General features: G+C 41.4%; 1 protein-coding gene and 1 pseudogene across 6 annotated transcripts in view; both read right to left on the bottom strand.

Annotated features, from left to right (window-relative positions):
* The window catches only part of FNTA (farnesyltransferase, CAAX box, subunit alpha), a 31848-nt gene that overhangs the window by 1134 nt on the left and 8960 nt on the right, over positions 1–21754 (bottom strand). For 4 of the 6 annotated variants that reach the window (XM_055296115.2, XM_055296114.2, XM_055296117.2 and 1 more), the window contains 4 exons: positions 16219–16323; positions 13365–13491; positions 7649–7797; positions 1485–1547 (listed from right to left, as the gene is read on the bottom strand). In XM_055296115.2, coding sequence (XP_055152090.1) covers positions 1485–1547; positions 7649–7797; positions 13365–13491; positions 16219–16323 — 444 coding nt within the window. The remainder of the gene's footprint in view (positions 1–1484; positions 1548–7648; positions 7798–13364; positions 13492–16218; positions 16324–21754) is intronic. The other 2 variants (XM_063610981.1, XM_055296116.2) reach the window with 1 other exon arrangement.
* LOC129492454 (uncharacterized) lies at positions 11731–11875 on the bottom strand (annotated as a pseudogene).

The following is a 21754-nucleotide window of genomic DNA, read 5'->3' as shown; positions in this document are numbered from 1 at the left end:
GCAGTAGAAAGATCAAGAGAAAATAAACCCTGAAATACAAACAAGAAAAGGAGAGTTATTTTGAATCAATGAGGCTGAAACTATAATGAAACTTTTAAATTACATGAGTCTTATCATAGATCACTAGTTAATTAAGAGCTGGCCAGGTGCAGTGGCTCATGCCTGGGAAACACTGTGGGAAACAGAGGCTAGAGGAACACTTGAACCCAGGAGTTCAAGACCAGCCTGGGTAAAATAGCAAAATCTCATCTCTACTAAAATTTTTTTAAAAATCAGCCATGCCTAGTGGTGGCACCTATAGTCTCAGCTACTTGGGAGGCTGAGGTGGGAGAATCACTAGAGCCTAGGAGATCGAGACTTCAGTGGGCCACGATCATGCCACTGCCCTCCAGCCTAGGCAAGAGTGAGATCCTGTCTCCAAAAAAAAAAAAAAAAAAAAAAAAAGGATAATTAAGAGCTAAGTAGAAAAAGTTTTTAAAAATGCAGTTTAAAAGTGTTCATTTATAACTTAAACTGTACAACACACAAAATAAATCATCTTTAAAAAGTGAAGGACAAAACCAGGAGAGATTTTTTTTTTCTTCTTCTTTGAGACAGGGTCTCACTCTGTCGCCCAGGCTGGAGCACAGTGGTGTGATCCCGGCTCACTCTGACCTCCGCCTCCGGGTTCAAGCAACTCTCGTGCTTCAGCCTCCCAAGTAGCTGGGATTACAGGTGTGCACCAACATGCTCAGCTAACTTGTGTATTTTTAGTGGAGACGGGGTTTTGCCATGTTGGCCAGGCTGGTCTCGACCTCCTAGCCTCAAGCAATCCGCCCACCTTGGCCTCCCAAAGTGCTGGGATTGCAGGCATGAGCTAACATGCCCAGCCCTCATCTTCTCGAGATGGCTTTTCATCCCTCGAGCTCTCCAGATACTACAGGCACCTCCCCTGACACATCTCCAAGGGTAACTGGTTCCATACTTTGTGCTCTTTGAGCCTAGTTTCCTTGAAGACCTCTTACGTTCAACAAGGAGCTTAGTTATGTCAGTGGCCAGGCAAGTGAAACCTTTTCTAGTTGAGGAGTAGGTTAACCTGAAGGTGGAGATCTCTAGAAATGAAAACAGAAAGGTTGGCTGCCCATTGGCAAAATCTACCTGTAAACTACCCCGCTTTACTGTGTTCCTGAGCCAACCAGAGCTTGGGGGTGTGTGTGTTCCATTCTTTGATATAAAGACTACAGGATTCATAAATACAATTAAAATGGCATTATTTACTGGTGGATTATTCTGAAAACGGTGTCGGTAGGTACTTGGGAGGTGCAGAGAAGGGCAAAGGGCACTTTTCCAGAGTTTCCATAATGCTGTTATACTTCTGCTCTTAGGTTCAGAAAAATGAAAAATCATTTACTATCCTTTTGGAATCTGATTATGGAATACACTCCATGATGCATCATATAGCCACTTCATTTTTTTATATAAAAAAAGCAAAAACAACCTCTTACCCTTTCAAATAGTTCCATGCACTTTCATTATGTGGTACTAGTTTAATCATTTCCAGAGTGTATCTGCAAGAAAAAAATATATATACAATTTTAAAAGAACAGTGCAATGATGAGACACAGTTTTCTTTTTTTTTTTTTGAAACGGAGTCTTGCTCTGTCACCCAGGCTAGAGTGCAGTGGCACAATCTCAGCTCACTGCAACCTCCGCCTCCCGGGTTCAAGTCATACTCCTGCCTCAGCCTCCCGGGTAGCTGGGACTACAGGCGCCCACCACCACACCCAGCTAATTTTTGTATTTTTAGTAGAGACAGGGTTTCACCATATTGGCCAGTCTGGTCTCGAACTCCTGACCTTGTGATCCACCTGCCTCGGCCTCCCAAAGTGCTGGGATTATAGGCGTGAGCCATCGCTCCCGGCCAAGACACAGTTTTACTAAGATTGTAGCACAGCTTTGGAAACACACTTTCACTTGTGTCAGCGTTATCTTAGTGCACTGTGGCACCTCTCTAGGTCATATTTAAATCAGAGTATCCCTTAAGGCTGCAGCTGTCAATTCAGTTCTAGGGAAGGACACAAAACTAATCTAAAAGCTTCAATTCACAATAGGAAAAAAAGTAACATAAAATATTTCCTTTAAATACTATGGAAGATTTTCCTTTTGAAGGAAACATCAGCTAAAAGAAGGAGACTTTCCATTTATTGGTAAAGCAACCTTGGGAAAACAGTCTAAGCTCTACTTACATCCCAAGAAATCCTTAGTCACTGAAATAGGAGAATTTACATAATCTTTAGCTATCATTAAAAAATGGCATGGAAATTATACAGGCAAAGAATAAAAATGAAAAATCAACACAAGAATGTATTTCTTATATTCCAAAGCAAGATGACTAGTAAACTGTGATGTGATTCCCTGTCAAAATGGGTGCTCCATACTTTTTGTCTTCCCCTTAAACAGATTAAATATAATTCAGACTCCATTACCACAAATCCCAAGGAAGCCACAGAACTTGCTTTACCACATAATTGCTCAGATGAGTAAGCCACTGACTAAAGCTTGGTAGTCTTGGTTCTGCTGCAGTGCTGTTACTATAAATTTTTTTTCCACAGAGTAATAATAAACTCATTCAACATTATAAAAATATTTTTCCAACTACTTTTACATGACTTAATGCTTCCAATTATTTGCAAAACCATGTCCCTGCAGGTCTTAGCTGGTCCTTGTTTAAGATTCTTAATTTCATTTTGGCAATATTTACACATTTTTATTTTTATTTACACATATGTGTACTAAAGCATTACTTATTTTTATGGTTAAAACATGTACTTTAGCTGGGCATGGTGGCTCACATCTGTAATCCCAGCGCTTTCAGAGATCAAAGCAGGAAGACTGCTTGAGGCCAGGAGATCAAGACCAGTCTGGGCAACACAGTGAGACCTCATCTCTACAAAACATTTTAACAATTAGCTGGGTGCAGTGGCACATGCCTGTAGTCCCAGCTACTCAGAGGCTGAGGTGGGAAGATTCCTTGAGCCCAGGAGCTCAAGGCAGCAGTGAGCTATGATCTGTCACTGTACTCCAGCCTGGGTGACAAGAGTGAAACCCTGTCTCTTTTTTTTTTTTTTTTTTTTTTTTTTTTTTTTTTTTTAAGACGGAGTCTCGCTCTGTCGCCCAGGCTGGAGTGCAGTGGCACGATCTCGGCTCACTGCAAGCTCCGCCTCCTGGGTTCACGCCATCCTCCTGCCTCAGCCTCTCCGAGTAGCTGGGAATACAGGCGCCCGCCACCACGACCGGCTAATTTTTTTTGTATTTTTAGTAGAGACGGGGTTTCACCGTGGTCTCGATCTCCTGACCTCGTGATCCACCCGCCTCGGCCTCCCAAAGTGCTGGGATTACAAGCGTGAGCCACCGCGCCCGGCCGAAACCCTGTCTCTTAGGAAAACAAACAAACAAAAAGACCGATGAACTTTGAGGTCAGGCTGCCTCGCTTCAAATCCTGGTCCCATAAATTATGTGCTCTTGGGCAAATTACAGAATTACCTGGAACCTCAACTTCTTCATAAAGTGTCTCAGAGAGCTGTTAGAATTAGTGGCATATAGTAAATGCTTGATGAATGCTGTTATTGGTAGTACTAGAAGACTATGCACTCATAGCCTAGAAAAAGGGCCATGACACATTAACTGAAAAGGCAATGCCTGTAACATTATTATCTAGGTTGCTGTGTATGAATGTTTGCAAGTGTATTTATAAAGTTTGGAAAAATTCACCCAATTATAGCTCACTCTGGAAAATAGGAGGTGGGATGAAGAACAGTAAAAGACTTTGACTTTTTACTTTATAGAATTTAGTACAATTTCCCCCCATAACTACACTGCATGACTTTTGTAATAAAAGGAAAAAGATGACAAAAATAATTATGTACATCTATCTGTGTATGCTTAGAGTTAAAAGAAATTTAACAAACTGTAAATTCTAGATACCTACAGCTACTCTTCACATTTTAAATACTTCTTTTACCCATCTTAAAAGGAAAATAAATCCTAAGTATAGGAAACTCTTTTAGATTCTTGGGTAATTATTTCTATTTGGCAATAGGAAGCCAGTGATCTGCCTCTGAAAAGGCTAAACGTTTGCATTTTGAAAACTCTTCATATTCAATTTTTAAAATACTTCGTTACTGCTAACTACTGTCAATCTTTAGACCACTAATGTTCAATAAAACTGCCAGTGGTGATGGAAATGTTCTTTGTATGTGCTGTCCAATATGGCAGTCACTAGCCACATGTGGGTACTGAACGCCCGAAATAAGACATGTGCAATGAAAAAATTGTATTTTTAATTTTTTATAATCATACTGATTGAAACTTAAATAGCCATATGTGGCTAGTAGCTACCATATCGAACAGTACAGGAATACCTTGCAGATATCAAAGGTTCAATAAAGCGATTTTATCACAATTAAGCAAGTCACACGACTTTTCTGTTTCCCAGCACATATAAATTATGTTTACACTATCTTGTAGCCTAGTATGCAAAAGCATCATATCTAAAAAAACAATGTACATACCTCAATTAAAAAATACTTTATTGCTAAAAAATGCTAATGATCAGCTGAGCCTTCAGCAAGTCGTAATCTTTCTGCTGGTGGAGGGTCTGGCCTCCATGTTGGTGGCTGCTGACTGATCAGCGTAGGGTGCTGGGTGCTGAAGGATGAGATGGCTGTGCCAATTTCTTCAAATAAGACAACAATAAAAGATTTCTCCGTAGCATGTGATGCTGTCTGATAGCATTTTACTCACAGTAAAACTTTTCAAAACTGGAGTCAATCCTCTCATATATCCTGCTGCTTTATCAACTAAGTTTAGGTAATATTTACGATATTTAAAATCCTTTGTCGTCATTTCAACAATGTCATTTCACAACGTCGTTACCAGGATTAGATTCCATCTTGAGAAACCACATCTTTTGCTCATCCGTAAGAAGCGACTCCTCATCTGATCAAGTATTGTCTTGATGCAGCAGTTTGGTCACATCTTCAGGCTCCACTTCTAATTCTAGTTCCCCTGCTGTTTCCACCACAGCAGCAGTTCCTTCTTCCTCTAAAGTCTTGAACCCCTCAAAGTCATCCATGAGGGCTGGAATCAACTTCTTCCAAACTCCTGTTAATGTTGGTATTTTGACCTCCTCCTATGAATCACGAATATTCCTAATAGCACCTAGAATGGTAAATTCTTCCCAGAAGGTTTTCAATCGACTCTGCAGATTCATTGGAGGAATCACTATCTATGGCAGCTCATAGCCTTACAAAATTTATTTCTTAAATAGTAAGACTTTAAAATCAAAATGACTCCTTTATCCATGGGCTGCAGAATGGTTGTTGTGTTCGCAGGCATGAAAACACCATCTCCTTGCATATCTCCATTAGAGCTCTTGGGTGACCAGGTCCATTGTCCATGAACAGTCATATTTTCAAAGAAATTTTTCTGAACAACAGACCTCAAAGAGGGCTTAAAATATTCAGTAAACCATGCTGTAAACAGATGTGCTGTCATCCAGGCTTTGTTGTTCCATTTACAGAGCACAGGCAGAGGAGATTTAGCATAATTCTTAAGGGCCCTAAGATTTCCAGAATCATCATTGAACACTGGTTTCAACTTCAAGTCACCAGCTGCATTAGGCCCTAACAAGATTCAGCCATGAATCTTGTGAAGCTTTGAAGCAGTGCCTTCTCTCTGGCTATGAAAAGTCCTAGATGGCATCTTCTTCCAACAGAAGGCTGTTTCATCTACACTGAAAATCTTCGGTTTACATGCAGCCACCTTCATCAGTGATCTGAAGTGGATCTTCTGGAGAACTCGCTGCAGCTTCTCCAGCAGCACTTGCTGCTTCACCTTGCACTTCCATGCTATGGAGATGGCTTCTTTCTTATACCTCATGAACCAACCTCTGCTAGCATCCAAGTTCTCTTCCGCAGCTTCTTCACTTCTCTCAGCCTTCATCAAATTAAAGAGAATTAGGGCTTCCTCTGGATTAGGCTTTGGCTTAAGGGAATGTTGTGGCTGGTCTTATCTTTTATTCAGGCCACTCAAACTTTCTCCATTATCAGCAATAATGCTGTTTTGTCCAGGTGTTCACTGGAGCAGCACTTTTAATTTCCTTCAAGAACTCTTTCTTATGAGAGTTTGGTGTTTGGTGCAAGAGGCCTAGCTTTGGACGTATCTCAGCTTTTGACATGCGTTCCTCACTAAGCTTAATCACTTCTAGCTTTTGATTTAAAGTGAGAGGCTGTGACTCTTCCTTTCACTTGAACACTCAGAGGACACTGTAGGGTTAATTGGCTTAATTTCAATATTGTTGTGTCTCAGGGAATAGGGAGACCTGAGGTGAGGGAGAGAGATGGTGGAACACATGCAACAGTGATATTCGCTGTTTTATATGGGTGCAGTTAGTGGCACCCCCAAATAATTACAACAGATGACTGATCAAAGATGACTGATCACAAATCACTGGAACAGATATAATGATTATGAAAAAATGTGAAATACTGAGGAGTACCAAAATGTGACACGGAGACACAAGTGAGCACATGCTATTAGAAAGAATGGCACGGAAGACATGCTCAACGCAAGATTGCCACAAACCTTCAACTTGTTAAAAAAAAAAAAAAAAAAAAAAACATAGTATGTACAAGACTCAAAAAACCAGGTATGCCTGTACAGCTTTATATAGGAGAGCACTAGAAAAAAAGCATAAAGTGCACTTGAGGGGTAGCGCACGCTCCAGACAAAAGCCCAGAGCCCAGTGTTAAGGTGAGACATGGATTACAGCCTTTTATAAATTTTAAGTCACCAGAATCCTGTATAGAGCAGATAAAAGAAGAGCAAGCTGCCTCGATCCAGGCAAAATCAAGAGCTTGGAAGAGAGGAGATGCACCATACAAATCAGCTCCACTCAACAGTGGTTCAAACACGTTTACACTAAAATTATGACTCCCATCTCACCAGGCTCTGAAAACAAGCCTGTTCAAATTGTGAAACAGACACTCAGACACAATGGACAAATAAGGTCACAAAAATCGTAGCTACTAATGTTTATGGATACAATATAGAAATTGATGCCAATTCAGAAATTTCTAGCTCTAATAACAGCTCTTTGTATAGAGTGTGGTTCTCAACTTGGGGGTGACTTTACCGCTCGGAGGACAATTTGGCAATGTCTGAAAACATTTTTGTTTTAAGGCCAGGATGCTGCTAAATACCCTACAACACACAGGATAGCCCCCTACAACACACAGAATAGCCCCCTACAACAAAAACTTATCCGGCCCCAAACCCTGCACTAGGGTAACATGGCATCTAGGGACGATTATCTAAAATGCAACAGAATTTAATGAGATGGTTTTAAAATAAAGCTTCTTAGACAATACCCCATAACATTAAGATTTCTTTCCAATCTCCAGTAGCAATATTTCAAGAAACTTAAGATACAACGAAGTAAAAGTATGCTACATTATTTGTAAATCTATCATCGTACGTTCCACTCAGTACTCTGTCCTCTTTTAGTTCCATGGGATAGGATCTTGATCTGCTGTATCCCCAGTACCTGAGACATGGTAGACATGCAAACATATTTGTAATGAATGAGCAAGTGAAGGAGATTACTAACTGGACTTCTCTCTCCAATACGGCACGATCATTGTAGCCAGTGGTGTTAGAAATAACGAAGTATCTTTGGTTCCAGACAGAGTTATTTCTCACATCCTCTTTGAGAAGTTGGTCCACATACTGCAGCTCATTATCCCAAAGTTTAAATTCCTAAAGGAAAAATTTAGAAAAATCATCCAATTAGAAATGTCCCATTATTTATGAACAAAAATAAATAAATAAAACTACAACAAAGAAGGTAGAACTGAGGACACAGGATTTCTCACAAATTCAGAAGGCAGTGATAGCTGCAAGTAAAGGAAATAGAGGGGGATACAAGTATGAAATTGATGATAGAGCCTGGAAAGACACATACAGAAAGCAGGAAAAAAAGACATACAAGAAAATTTTGAAGGAAAAAACCCCCACCAAACTCACTAGTAAGAGAATGAGTGACCGCAGTATAAATTTGATGTGACTTGATATTAATGTATCATTTATTTTATTTTTTTTTTTTGAGACAGAGTTTCACTCTTGTTGCCCAGACTGGAGTGCAATGGCGTTATCTCGGCTCACTGCAACCTCCACCTCCTGGGTTCAAGAGATTCTCCTGCCTCAGCCTCCCAAGTAGCTAGGATTACAAGCATGCACCACCACACCTGGCTAATTTTGTATTTTTAGTAGAGATGGGGTTTCTCCATGTTGGTCAGGCTGGTCTTGAACTCCCAACCTCAGGTGATCCACCCACCTCGGCCTCCTAAAGTGCTGGGATTACAGGCGTAAGCCACCGCACCCAGCCAATATTAATATATCAAAGTAAAAAGGCAGCATTCAAAGACGAAAATTAAGTAAAAGGGTAGCATTCAAAAGTGTACATATATGATAAAATTACATTAAAATACATGGAGAGAAGCATACATGGTCAAGAGTGGTGGCTCTCATGGGCAATCCCACTGCTTCAGGAGGCTGAGGCAGAAAGGTCACTTGAGGCCAGGAGTTCGAGACCAGCAGAGGCAACATAACAAGATCTCGTCTCTAAAAATAATAAAGACAGTCCGGGCGCGGTGGCTCAAGTTTGTAATCCCAGCACTTTGGGAGGTCAAGGTGGGTGGATCACCTGAGGTCAGGAGTTCGGGACCAACCTGGCCAACATGGCTAAATCCCGTCTCTACTAAAAATATAAAAATTAGCCTGGCGTGGTGGCAGGCGCCTGTAATCCCGGCTACTTGGGAGGCTGAGGCAAGAGAATCGCTTGAACCCGGGAGGTAGAGGTTGCAGTGAGCTCAGATCACGCCATTGTACTCCAGCCTGGGGGACACAGCAAGGCTCTGTCTCCAAAAAATAAAAATAATAAAAATAAAAAAATTAGTCGGGCATGGTGGCACATGCCTAGAACCCCAGCTACTCAGGAGGCTGAAAAGGATCACTTGAGCCCAGGAGTTTAAGGCTGCAGTGAGCTATGATCGCACCACTGCACTCTGGGCAACAGAAAACAGACTCTGTCTCAAAAAAAAAAAAAGAGAAAAGGAAAAGAAATATACACAATTGGACAAAGATATAAATTTCTATTATTTTTATTGAGACAGCATCTCACTTGGTCACCCAGGCTGCAGCGCAGTGGCATAGTCTCAGCTCACTGTAACCTCCATCTCCCGGGCTCAAGCGATATTCTTGCCTCAGCCCCTCAAGTAGCTGGGACTACAGGTGTGCGCCAACATAATCAGCTAATTTTTGTAGTTTTCGTAGAGACCGGGTTTTACCATGTTGGCCAGGCTGGTCTTGAACTCCTGAACTCAAGTAATCTGCCCACCTGGGCCTCCCAAAGTGCTGGGATTACAGGCATGAGCCACCATACCCAGCCAATATAAATTTTTTGTATTATAAAGCTCTCTTAATAAAAAAAAACATGGGGGAAGAGAACCAATTAAGATAATTTAAAAGCGGACAATGATAAAAAACTTATAAATACTTTGAAAGTAGGGGACATTATAAAAAAGATAATGGACTTTTCTTATTTGGTAACAGCAAAAAAGTAAGAATCTCCTATGATAGTCCCCAATTTTACAGGTGATCATAAAAATAAATGCATTGGGCCGGGCGCGGTGGCCCACGCCTGTAATCCCAGCACTTTGGGAGGCCGAGGCGCGTGGATCGTGAGGTCAGAAGATCGAGACCATCCTGGCTAACACAGTGAAACCCCATCTCTACTAAAAACACAAAAAAATTAGCCGGGCATGGTGGCGGGCGCCTGTAGTCCCAGCTACTCGGGAGCCTGAGGCAGGAGAATGGTGTGAACCCAGGAGGCAGAGCTTGCAGTGAGCCGAGACTGCACCACTGCACTCCAGCCTGGGCGACAGAGCAAGACTCTGTCTCAAAAAATAAAAATAAAAAATAAAAAAATAAATGCATTAAGGAAAGTAACATTTTTGTGAAAGTTCCTAGTGGTGTTCAGGAACTAGTGCCTAGTATGGGCACTGATTGGTGTCCTCCCACTGTTCTCAGCGTCCTGCATGCTAAGTATAGAAAGAGAGTAAACACCTACAAGCTTTTGTGTCAATGTAACAATTTTATGTCTGCTGAGTCTAATAATGAAAAACAAGGAGTAATGTTTTCTATACATATGTTTCTGTTTGTTTTCAGACTCACAGAAGTTATAAAAATAACACAGTGCCCTGTGTACCCTTCACTTAAGATTCCCCAAATGGTAAACATCTTAGTAACTAAAGTGCAATCCCAAAACCAGAAAATGACATCTGTACATTGTTGTTAATGGAACCGCTCACCTTATTCAGATCTTACATGTACTCACTTGTGTGTATGTGGTACAGGTGGAGGAGTGGGGGTAGAATATAACTCTACACAATTTTATCCCATGTATAGTGTAACTACCACAATCAAGATGGAGAACTATTCCCTCAGCACACAGAAACTACCTCATGCTACCCCTTTATAGCTGTACCCCCTTTTCCCTCACGCTGGCAACCTCTGATCTGTTCTCTAAGTCTGTAATTTTGCTGTTTCAAGGATATTATCTCAATGGAGCCACACAGTATGAAACCTGAGACTTCCCCTTCCACTAAGGATCATACCCTTGAGATCCATCCAAGTCGTTGCCAGTATGGATCATTCATTTCTTTTGACTGGTGAATAGTATTGTGTGTGTGTGTCTGTATTTCACTTTTAATTTTTTTTCTTTTGAGACAGGGTCTCATTTTGTTGCCCAGGCTGGAGTGTAGTGGTGTGAGCACAGCTCACCATAGCCTCCACCTCTTGGGCTCAAGTGATTCTCCTGCCTCAGCCTCCTGAGTAGCTGCAAACACAAGCACGCGCCACTACGCTCGTCTAATTTTTTTGTATTTTTTGTAGAGACGGAGTTTTGCCATGTTGCCAGGCTAGTCTTGAACTCCTGGCCTCACGGGATCCACTTGCCTGGGCCTCCCAAAGTGTTGGGATTACAGGCGTGAGCCACTGTACCCAGCCTCATTTTTAAAGTAATTTATTTTCAGTGTATTTTATATAAATGAGATATACATGAAATACAGTAAAATACATCCAATCTGGGATCGGTTGGTGACAAAGAAGAGTCCTCCACTCCTTCATTTAAGAAGCTCTAGTACAGTCAATGCCAATGACATACAGGCCATGAATGTTTATAATTCATGTTTAAAACTAACGTATAAAACTAAAATTTTACCACATTTTTAATATATATGTCATGAAATATTTTTTAGAGATCTCATAGTCCCATTTTAGGTCATCAAAGAGTATGCTGAATTCATTAAATCCTCATTGAAAATAACTGAAATATTAATAAAATAGCTTTCCATATAGAAATAGACCACAGTTCCTTGGCTTTGACACTACTGAGAGTATGGGCTGGATAATTCTTTGTTGTGGGGGACTGTCCTGTGCACTTTTGGGATGTTTAGCAGCATCCTGGCCCTCTATCCAATAGATGCCAATAGCAACATGCCCCAGGTTCTGACAACCAAAAATGTCCCCTAGGGGGCACAATCACTGCTGCTTGAGAACCACTGACTCACATAATTTTTTTTTTTTTTAATAAAAATAAACAGAGAAAACCTGTTCTTAAACCATGAAGACCAGAGGAAAGTGCCACACAGTCCCCCATCACAAATTATGCAGTTCAGCTTCCCCCATTTGGGGAAATTGCAGGGGTCAGCACATCCGCAGTGCAATGAATGTGAAAGGCACCTTGGTGATCATATCTTCCCTACCAGGTAAGTAACTCACATGAATTGAATAATGTATAAAATAAACAGAAATGCATAAGCTACAACACAATTGAGGGATATTCTGGAATCCTTTCTCATAGGAACCTTTTATGATAATTTCAGTAAGAAGCATGCCAGTTAAGGGGGCTTTTCAAAAATACTGGTTATGTTCCATCTCTTAATATATTGTAGCAGATGGAGGGAGCTGTATGTGTAAAATGTATGCTTTTTGTGATTAAGTTTTTCAGAGATAAGTAAAAATACTGAATACCTTTAGAATATGTTATCCTTTTAATCAAATTTGGAAAAGTTTAAAAATATTTAAGTTCTAAATATTTGGTGAAATGCTCTTGGTCTAATGAATAGTGCAAAAAGTAGCAATCCCTGGAAAAAATTCACAGGAAACACTTCTAGAACTGTTTAAAATAAATAAAATACCCAGAGTGGGAGTTACAACTATTCTATTCAGAATTTAGCATAAAACTTTGACACATGGGTAGAAATAAAAAACTTAAGTTACTGTAAAATCCTATTCCAAAGTTTATATATGAAAAAACAATGTATAATATGCCTTTGTTAAAATAATACATCTGCAGTAAAAATATGCTACTTTTTATACTCAATTTGCTAGCAAATATGATACAAATTCGATCTAAAAAATACTAAAAATTTACTACATCCAAAGAGATTATAAAGGTTAGCTAACATGAAGGATGTCAGGTTTTAAGTATGTTAATAATTCTTCCCTTTTTTTTTTCTTTTTTTTTAAATAGATGGAGTCTCACTCTGTTGCCCAAGGTAGAGTGCAGTGGTGTAATCATAGCTCACTGCAACCTCAAATTCTTGGGCTCAAGCAATCCTCCTGCCTTAGCCTCCCAAGCAGCTGCGACTACAGGTGTGCACCACCATGCGTGGCTAATTTTTGTTTTTTGTTTTTTTGTTTTTTTTTTTTGAGACAGAGTCTTGCTCTGTCCCCCAGGCTGGAGTGCAATGGCGGGATCTCAGCTCACTGCAAGCTCCGCCTCCCGGGTTCACACCATTCTCCTGCCTCAGCCTCCCGAGTAGCTGGGACTACAGGCGCCCACCAACACGTCCGGCTAATTTTTTGTATTTTTAGTAGAGACGGGGTTTCACCATGTTAGCCAGGATGGTCTCGATCTCCTGACCTCGTGATCCGCCCGCCTCGGCCTCCCAAAGTGCTGGGATTACAGGCTTGAGCCACCGTGCCCAGCCAATTTTTGTATTTTTTGTAGAGATGGGGGTCTCACTTCGTTGCCCAGGCTGATCTCAAACTCCTGGCCTCACTCAATCCTCCTGCCTTGGCCTCCCAAAGTACTGGGATCACAGACATGGGCCACCACACACGGCCAATAATTTTTAGTTATACATTGTGTGCAATGATCTACATATGTGTGTGTTTTGGTTTAGAAACAGACTTTAAGAGTAATTTTATTTAGTTCAGTTAAAAAAAATCTGAAAAACACTGTACAAGAAAGGCAATACCTGAATAACCCATTGTCGATGCTGCCAGGCATGATAATTCTTTGCATCCTGATTAAGAATATCAGCAATAAATTCAAGCTCCTGAGATGGATCTCTTAGCCATTCCACTAATACTCGCCTATGATGCCTAAAGCCCAAAGAAGGGAGAGAAGTTTTTTGTTAATTTACCCAAGAACTAAAATATCAGTTGCACATGTTGTAAAGGTGACATGACAGGACACGCAACAAACAAAAATTCATCTCTGATTCTCAACACTCTACTGGAGAGAAAAGGTAACATAAAAAAAATAGAAAAAAAATGCAGATAGTTTATCTCTTTTTTTTTTTTTTTTGAGACGGAGTCTCGCTCTCTCACCCAGGCTTGAGTGCAGTGGCACGATCTTGGCTCGTTGCAAGCTCCGCCTCCTGGGTTCACACCATTCTCCTGCCTCAGCCTCTCGGAGTAGCTGGGACTACAGGTGCCTGCCACCACACCCTGCTAATTTTTTTGTACTTTTAGTAGAGACGGGGTTTCACCGTGGTCTCGATCTCCTGACCTCGTGATCTGCCCGCCTAAGCCTCCCAAAGTGCTGGGATTACAAGCGTGAGCCACCGCGCCCAGCCCAGATAGTTTATCTCAAACTACATCTGGTAGTATCTTTCAACAACCATGAAATTGTGTCAAAAAATTAAGAAACATTACTAGATTGTACAGAAAGACAAAAGAAAATGTGCTATTATTTTATCAAATATGTAAGTTCCGCTACTTAACACATGCCTGTCAATTTTCCCTAAGTGCAAAGTGTCACCAAACAAGCAGCTTCTCATTCTACAAATTAGTGGGCAGAACTGAATTCACTGCTACACTGGCAAGTAGCTATGACAAGTTGCAAGTTGTCAACAGAGGAGTTTTCTTTTTTTTTTTGAGACAAAGTCTCACTCTTGTCCCCGAGGCTGGAGTGCAATGGCGCAATCTCAGCTCACTGCAACCTCTGCCTCCCAGGTTCAAGCAATTCTCATGCCTCAGCCTCCTGAGTAGCTGGGATTACAGGCGCCTGCCACCACGCGCAGCTAATTTTTTGGATTTTAAGTAGAGACGGGGTTTCACCATGTTTGCCAGGCAGGTCTCAAACTCCTGCCCTCAGGTGATCCGCCCGCCTCAGCCTCCCAAAGTGCTGGGATTACAGACGTGAGCCACCGCACCTGGCCAGGAGTTTCTGCACTAGGAAAATACTTAAGGATTTTATATTGGGTTCCATTTTTATAATTTTCTTTGGCTGAAATATTTATAGAAATCTGTTAGTGAAAATGTTCTAAAATTCACTATGGTGATGGTTGTACAGATCTGTATATATACTAAAAAACACTGAATTATATACTTTGAATGGGGGAATTGGATGGTAAGTGAACTGTATCTCAATCAAACGGACCTTTAAAAAATCTATTAGAGTATAACATTCAACGAAAAGTGAGCAGAACAATAGGAAAAAAGGAAGGATTTAATGCTTAATGAATTACCTATTCTACATGCCTGGAAAATTAAAAAATTCGTCTTACAGATTAAGACAAGATACTACCAAAAACAAAAGCCTAGACAGAAGGTTTCCAAATTTATTTTAGAAATCTTCCAAGTCAGTGAACACTAGCTGCATTTTATTTTTCCAGGTTGCTGGTGAGTTCAGTAATTTAGAAAAGCTAAGAATCAGATCCTCCAGGATATCAAAATGAGGAAGAAAAAGCTCATGCTGATGTTCTTCGATTTAAGGAGTTACACGGCTTTATGTTATAGCATAAGTTTTCATAGTTAGAAGTTAATAAAAGTGACTAGTTAACTGGGATACAGAATTTGCATCGCCTGTACTGCATTGGTTATAAAACGAACAGAGTGGACAATTAGAAATGTACAACAATTTAAAAACTGCTGGGCTTTCCATAGCAGCTACTTTGAGTGGTTTTGTGTTTTACCTAACAGTGGGTGATGAAGTGCTAATGACGGTGTCTACAGTATCCAGAAAAGAGAAGCAATTTCTCTTTAGCAAAAACTCGACGTAATCAAATACTAATGCCTGTCATGTCAGAATTTTATAGCTACAGATTTTTACATAAAAGCACCTTGATTCCACAGGGTAAATAACTTTAGTGAGGGTCTGCAACTCTACATTTAATCTCTTTTCTCATTAAATTATTTCATAATGTAATTTCTTAGAAATACAACAATCTTGTAACCAACAGGCTACAATGGTAAAGTTTTTAGTTTTTTAATTTTTTTTTTTAATTTTTTTTTTGAGACAGAGTCTCACTCGGTCCCCCAGGCTGGAGTGCAGTGGTGCAATCTCAGCTCACTGAAACCTCCACCTCCCAGGTTCAAGTGATTATCCTGACAGCCTCCCGAGTAGCTGGGATTACAAGCACGCCACCATACCCAGCTAATTTCTGTATTTTTAGTAGAGACGGGGATTCACCATGTTGGCCAGGCTGGTCTCAAACTCCTGAACTCAAGTGATCGGCTCGTCTCAGCCTCCCAAACTGCCGGGATTACAAGCACAAGCCACTGCACCTGGCTACAGTGGTAGTTTTTAAATAAAATTCTAGGCTAGGCACGATGGCTCACACCTGTAATCCCAGCACTTTGGGAGGCTGAGGAGGGCGGATCACCTGAGGTCAGAAGTTCGAGACCAGCCTGGCCAACATGGCAAAACCCCGTCTCTACTAAAAATACAAAATTAGCCAGGCGTGGTGGCATGCGCCTGTAATCCCAGCTACCCAGGAGGCTGAAGCTGGAGAATCGCTTGAACCCGAGAGGCAGAGGCTGCAGTGAGCCGAGATCACGCCACTACACTCCAGCCTGGGAGACAGAGCTAGACTCCAAACTTACCAAACTTGATAGTTTTTGGGCTGCTCCTCAATTATTGCAGTGATGTAGTTCATTTCCTCATGTAGATCCTTCTGAAGTGACTTTAAAAGAACTCTCCGGAAATGCCTAGGGCAAACATAAAACATCCAAAGTCGCATCATTCCACAGAAGTTCCCTAATAACAATATCAAATACAGCTACAAGTCAGCAATACAGTTAGACAAATTTTGGGGAGGTAATCTGTATAATTTAACAATTATAGGCCAAGCACAGTGGCTCATGCCTGTAATCCCAGCACTTTGAGAGGCCGAGGTGTGCGGGTCACATGAGGTCAAGAGTTTGAGACCAGCTTTGCCAACGTGGTGAAACCTCGTCTTTACTAAAAATACAAAAAAATTAGCTGGGCATGGTGGTGCACACCTGTAGTCCCAGCTGCTCGGGGAGGCTGAGGCAGAAGAATCGCTTGAACCCAGGAGGCAGAGGTTGCAATGAGCCAAGATCACACCACTGCACACTAGCCTGGGCAACAGAGGGAGACTCCATCCACCCCCACCCAAAAAAAAAAAATTATACATAGGTACTCTGTATAATTTAACAATTTAAGTGCTTGTGAGTGTCCAAATTCATACGACTATCTGGTGACTGGAAGAAATGAAGCACTTTTAGTAAAAATAGTGAAAGGTGGCCAGGCACGGTGGCTCACGCCTGTAACCCCAGCACTTTGAGAGGCTGAGGCAGGTGGGTCACCTGAGGTCAGGAGTTTGAGACCAGCCTAACCAACATGGAGAAACCCCGTCTCTACTAAAAATGCAAAATTAGCTGGGCGAGGTGGCACATGCCTGTAATCCCAGGTACCTGGGAGGCTGAGGCAGGAGAATCACTTGAACCAAGGAGGCAGAGGCTGCGGTGAGCCAAGATCACGCCATTGCACTCCAGACTGGGCAACAAGAGCAAAACTCCATCTCAAAAAGAAAAAAAACAGTGAAAGGTAACAAGTATGAGATAGAAGAAAAGTAAATTTCTGATTCTTAAGTAATGACAGACAACCAACTGAAATTATTTTCAGGTACTACTCTGGTCACCGGTGTTCTATAATATAAGAATCAAAGACATCTCTTTCCCTATACAGTACACGTTGTTCGTGTAGATGCATTACCCATATAATAAATTAATTCTATTATAAACATTAACAAAATATTTACTTTTAGAACAACCACAAAAATGCTACTTGTAAATGAAACAAGTTTAATTTCCCCATAGGTGGAGTTTAATCACCACCACCACCAAAAAAAATTTTCCTAAAGACATCGTTAGTTCTGGTCTAGTTTTACTTCAAGATTTCAAAAATTTCCAACTCAATATATAGTAAGGGACATTCCAGGACCTAATTTTATTAGCTTTTAAAATGAACTGCTAACTTTGGGAGGCCAAGGCAGGCAGATCACTTGAAGTCAGGAGTTTGAGACCAGCCTGGCCAACATGACAAAACTCCATCTCTACTAAAAATACAAAAATTAGCCTGTAATCCCAGCACTTTGGGAGGCTGACGAGGGCGGATCATGAGGTCAGGAGATTGAGACCTGGCTAACATGGCGAAACACCACCTCTACTAAAAATACAAAAAAATTAGCTGGGCGTGGTGGCATGCGCCTGTAGTTTCAGCTACTCGGGAGACTGAGGCAGGAGACTCGCTTGAACCCGGGAGTCGGAAGTTGTAGTAAGCCATGAGTGCGCCACTGCACTCCAGCCTGGGCGACAGAGCGAGACTCCGTCTCAAAAAACAAACAAAAATACAAAAATTAGCTGGGTGTGGTGGCAGACATCTGTAATTCCAGCAATTCGCGACACTGCAGCACGAGAATCACCTGAACCCCGGTGACGGAGGGTGCAGCGAGCCAAGATCACGTCACTGTACTCCAGCCTGGGCGACAACGTGAGACTCCATCTCAAAAAAATTAATAAAAATAAAATAAAATAAAACGCTAAATAGGAGAGACAACAGTATTTCTCTCCATTATTATTCCAAAAAAAAAAAAAAAAAGGTAGACTTCCCAGAGCATGTAAATATAAGCCCTTGGCTTTTATGGGTAAGGATTCCAGGTATACTGCTTCTTTCAAAACAGCAATAAACTCACAGGAAATCTTTAAGTGTATTTTAAGTTCCAAAAATGATGAAACACACTGAGAATTCCAGTTAAACAGGGTGGATTAAGTAAACAAGTTTATTCTCACTCCCTAATAAAACCCCACTAAAATGACAACAAGGAATAAACCCACAAGAACAAAGAGAATCAGGGGCAAAGATAACACAGCAACTGGAAGAGGTCAACAACATTATGGGAAGCGTAAGCAGATAGACAAGATTTAACTAAAACACAGAATAAGACTTTAAGAAAATTCCAGAAATCAGAGGTACAACATATTTCCAAAACTGGGGGTCAAAGGTGGGACTAAAAGCAGTGGAAAGTCCATAGAAAGAGTCCTTGGAGGCCAAGACCGTTCCCACTACCCTGAGCAGAAGTGACATCCTGTCTTGGGCAGGAGACAAGTGGCTTTATTCTCTGGAAAAATCTGAAGCAGAATGGGTTACAAGGCACACTAGAAGGCAGGGTGAGTTAAAGGGTGGAAATAAGGACATTTAAAATGTTGAGATACAAAGTTAGAAAAAAAAGGTTTCTATTTAAAATTAAAACAGGATAAGATCTGGAAAAAGCAAAAAGTTGACACCCTAAACAGTGAGACTCTCCTACCATCTTCCCCTGCCTAACACCCCAGAACTGTGACAGTTAAATGTACACTCCTTAGGCAATAAACTACTTAATCCTCTTTGAGAGACACACTATCCAAGAGAAAAGACTTAAATACTGACAAGTGAGATTTCACTACAACACAGCCACATCCCCACTCAGTAACTTCACAGTGAAGTCCTCCAGCTGATAAATCCTGCCACATACAGGGCTTCCAATCAGGATTTTTCCTGTCTCTCTTATACGCATAAAGAGAAAGTCAACAATTACCAACCATTTGAGAAAAATATTTATATGAAAGAGAACGAGAGATGAAAAGATCTCACATCCATGAAATTAAACACACACACACACACACACACACACACACACACACACACACACACGATGATATTTAAAAAAGAATATTCAGGCCAGGCGCAGTGGCTCACGCCTGTAATCCCAGCACTTTGGGAGGCCGAGGAGGGCAGATCACGAGGTCAGGAGATCAAGACCATCCTGGCTAACATGGTGAAACCCCGTCTCTACTAAAACAATACAAAAAAATTAGCTGGGCATGGCGGCAGGCACCTGTAGTCCCAGCTACTTGGGAGGCTGAGGCAGGAGAATGGCGTGAACCCAGGAGGCAGAGCTTACAGTGAGTGGAGATCGAGCCACTGCACTCCAGCCTGGGCAACTGAGTGAGACTCTGTCTCAAAAAAAAAAAAAAAAAAGCATATTCAGACCAAAAACACAGCTCCCCCAAATTAAAAATGAATGCAGAAATCTTTAAAAATCCATACAAGAGTTAGAAAATAAAATTGGTGAAATTATCTCAAAAGTAAATAATAAACAAATGAAAATAAGAAAAATTGAGGAGATACAACACAGAACTAAAAGGCATTCCAGAAAAAGGAAACAGAGGAAAGAGAAGAAATTATCAGAACACAGAAAAATCCCCAGAACATAAAGAGAAAAAGAAAAGTTTTTTTTTTTTTTTTTTTTTGAGATGGAGTCTTGCTCTGTCGCCCAGGCTGGAGTGCAGTGGCGCAATCTCGGCTCACTGCAAGCTCCGCCTCCCGGGTTCACGCCATTCTCCTGCCTCAGCCTCTCCGAGTAGCTGGGACTACAGGTGCCCGCCACCACGCCCGGCTAATTTTTTGTATTTTTACTAGAGATGGGGTTTCACCGTGGTCTCGATCTCCTGACCTCGTGATCCGCCCGCCTCAGCCTCCCAAAGTGCTGGGATTACATGCGTGAGCCACCGCGCCCGGCCTGAAAAAGAAAAGTTTTAAACAAAGGAATGGAAATCTTCTCAACCTGAAAACAAGCTAAGAGAAACAGAAAGAGTTTTAAAATTCTGAGGGAAAATAATTGCCAATCTAGAATTTTATTACTAAAGTTGAAGGGAGACTAACGATTTTTAATTGTATAAATCTCAAAAATTATTTTCCATCTTTCTACTCAATGATGTGCTCTATGAGAAAGTAAATCAAGAGAGAGAAAGGTATGGGATCTAGGACACAGGGGATCTAACACATGAATGAGCTGAAAACCAGGTATGCAGCATCCAACTGGTGAAGAGAAACATGAAACTGAAGGATGACCTGTGTTCAATAGAAAAATGATACTTCACATATATCAAAGCATCTGGAAGACAAATTACCCATTGGTACAAAGAAAACAAAAATGACACTGTTACGGGGAATGTAATTATACTATTAAATGTGGGTCAGCAGCTGGGTGCAGTGGCTCACGCCTATAATCCCAGTACTTTGGGAGGCCGAGACGGGTGGATCACCCGAGGTTGGGAGGTTGAGACCAGCCTGAGCAACATGATGAAACCCCGTCTCTACTAAAAATACAAAATTAGCCGGGTGTGGTGGCGCACATCTGTAATCCCAGCTACCTGGGAGGCTGAGGCAGGAGAATCACTTGAATCTGGTAGGCGGAGGCTGCAGTGAGCCGAGATTGCACCACTGCACTCCAACCTGGGCAACAAGAGCAAAACTCCGCCTCAAAAAAAAAAAAAAAAAAAAAAAGTGTGTCAGCATGAACATAAATTGAGTGCTCATTTGTGATGGAGGGTGGGTAGTGGAGAATGAACTATCTTTCACAGAAGGAATAATGTTTTAAATGAAAAAAATAAGCCAGGCACGGTGGTTCACGCCTGTAATCCCAGCACTTTGGAAGGCCGAGGTGGGCAGATCACGAGGTCAGGAGATCAAGGCCAGCCTGACCAACATGGTGAAACCCCATCTCTACTAAAAACAAAAAATTAGCCAGGCATGGTGGCGGGCACCTGTAATCCCAGCTACTGGCGAGGCTGAGGCAGGAGAATCAGTTGAACCCTGGAGGCAGAGGTTGCAGTCAGCCGAGATCGTGCCATTGCACTCCAGACTGCGTGACAAAGTGAGACTCCATCTCAAAAAATATATAAATAAAAAATAAAATAATACAAAATAAAGTGAAATGAAAAAATAATAACAGTTAAGCAAATTATCTAGAATATAGAGGTTAATTCAAGAAAAAAATCGCTAAGAGTTACCACCTCTGTGGAGTGGGACTGGCAGTGGGAGGGAATGGGCTGGAGATTGCTACTTTTCATGCAGCTTCTGACTTTTAAACCCATATGCGAATTGCTATTTTGATAAAAATTAAAGGCCAGGCGCAGTGGCTCACGCCTGTAATCCAAACACTTTAGGAGGCCGCGGGGAGAGGATCACCTGAGGTCAGGATTTCAAGACCAGCTTGGCCAACATGGTGAAACCCTGTCTCTACTAAAAATACAAAAAAATTAGCCGGGTGTGGTCGTGGGCGCCTGTAATCTC

The sequence above is a fragment of the Symphalangus syndactylus genome, chromosome 10 (genome assembly GCF_028878055.3).
Source record: "Symphalangus syndactylus isolate Jambi chromosome 10, NHGRI_mSymSyn1-v2.1_pri, whole genome shotgun sequence".
In the NCBI taxonomy this organism is placed as follows: Eukaryota; Metazoa; Chordata; class Mammalia; order Primates; family Hylobatidae; genus Symphalangus; species Symphalangus syndactylus.
Note: the sequence above shows the minus strand (reverse complement) of the source record. Positions and strands in the feature narration are given on the sequence as shown.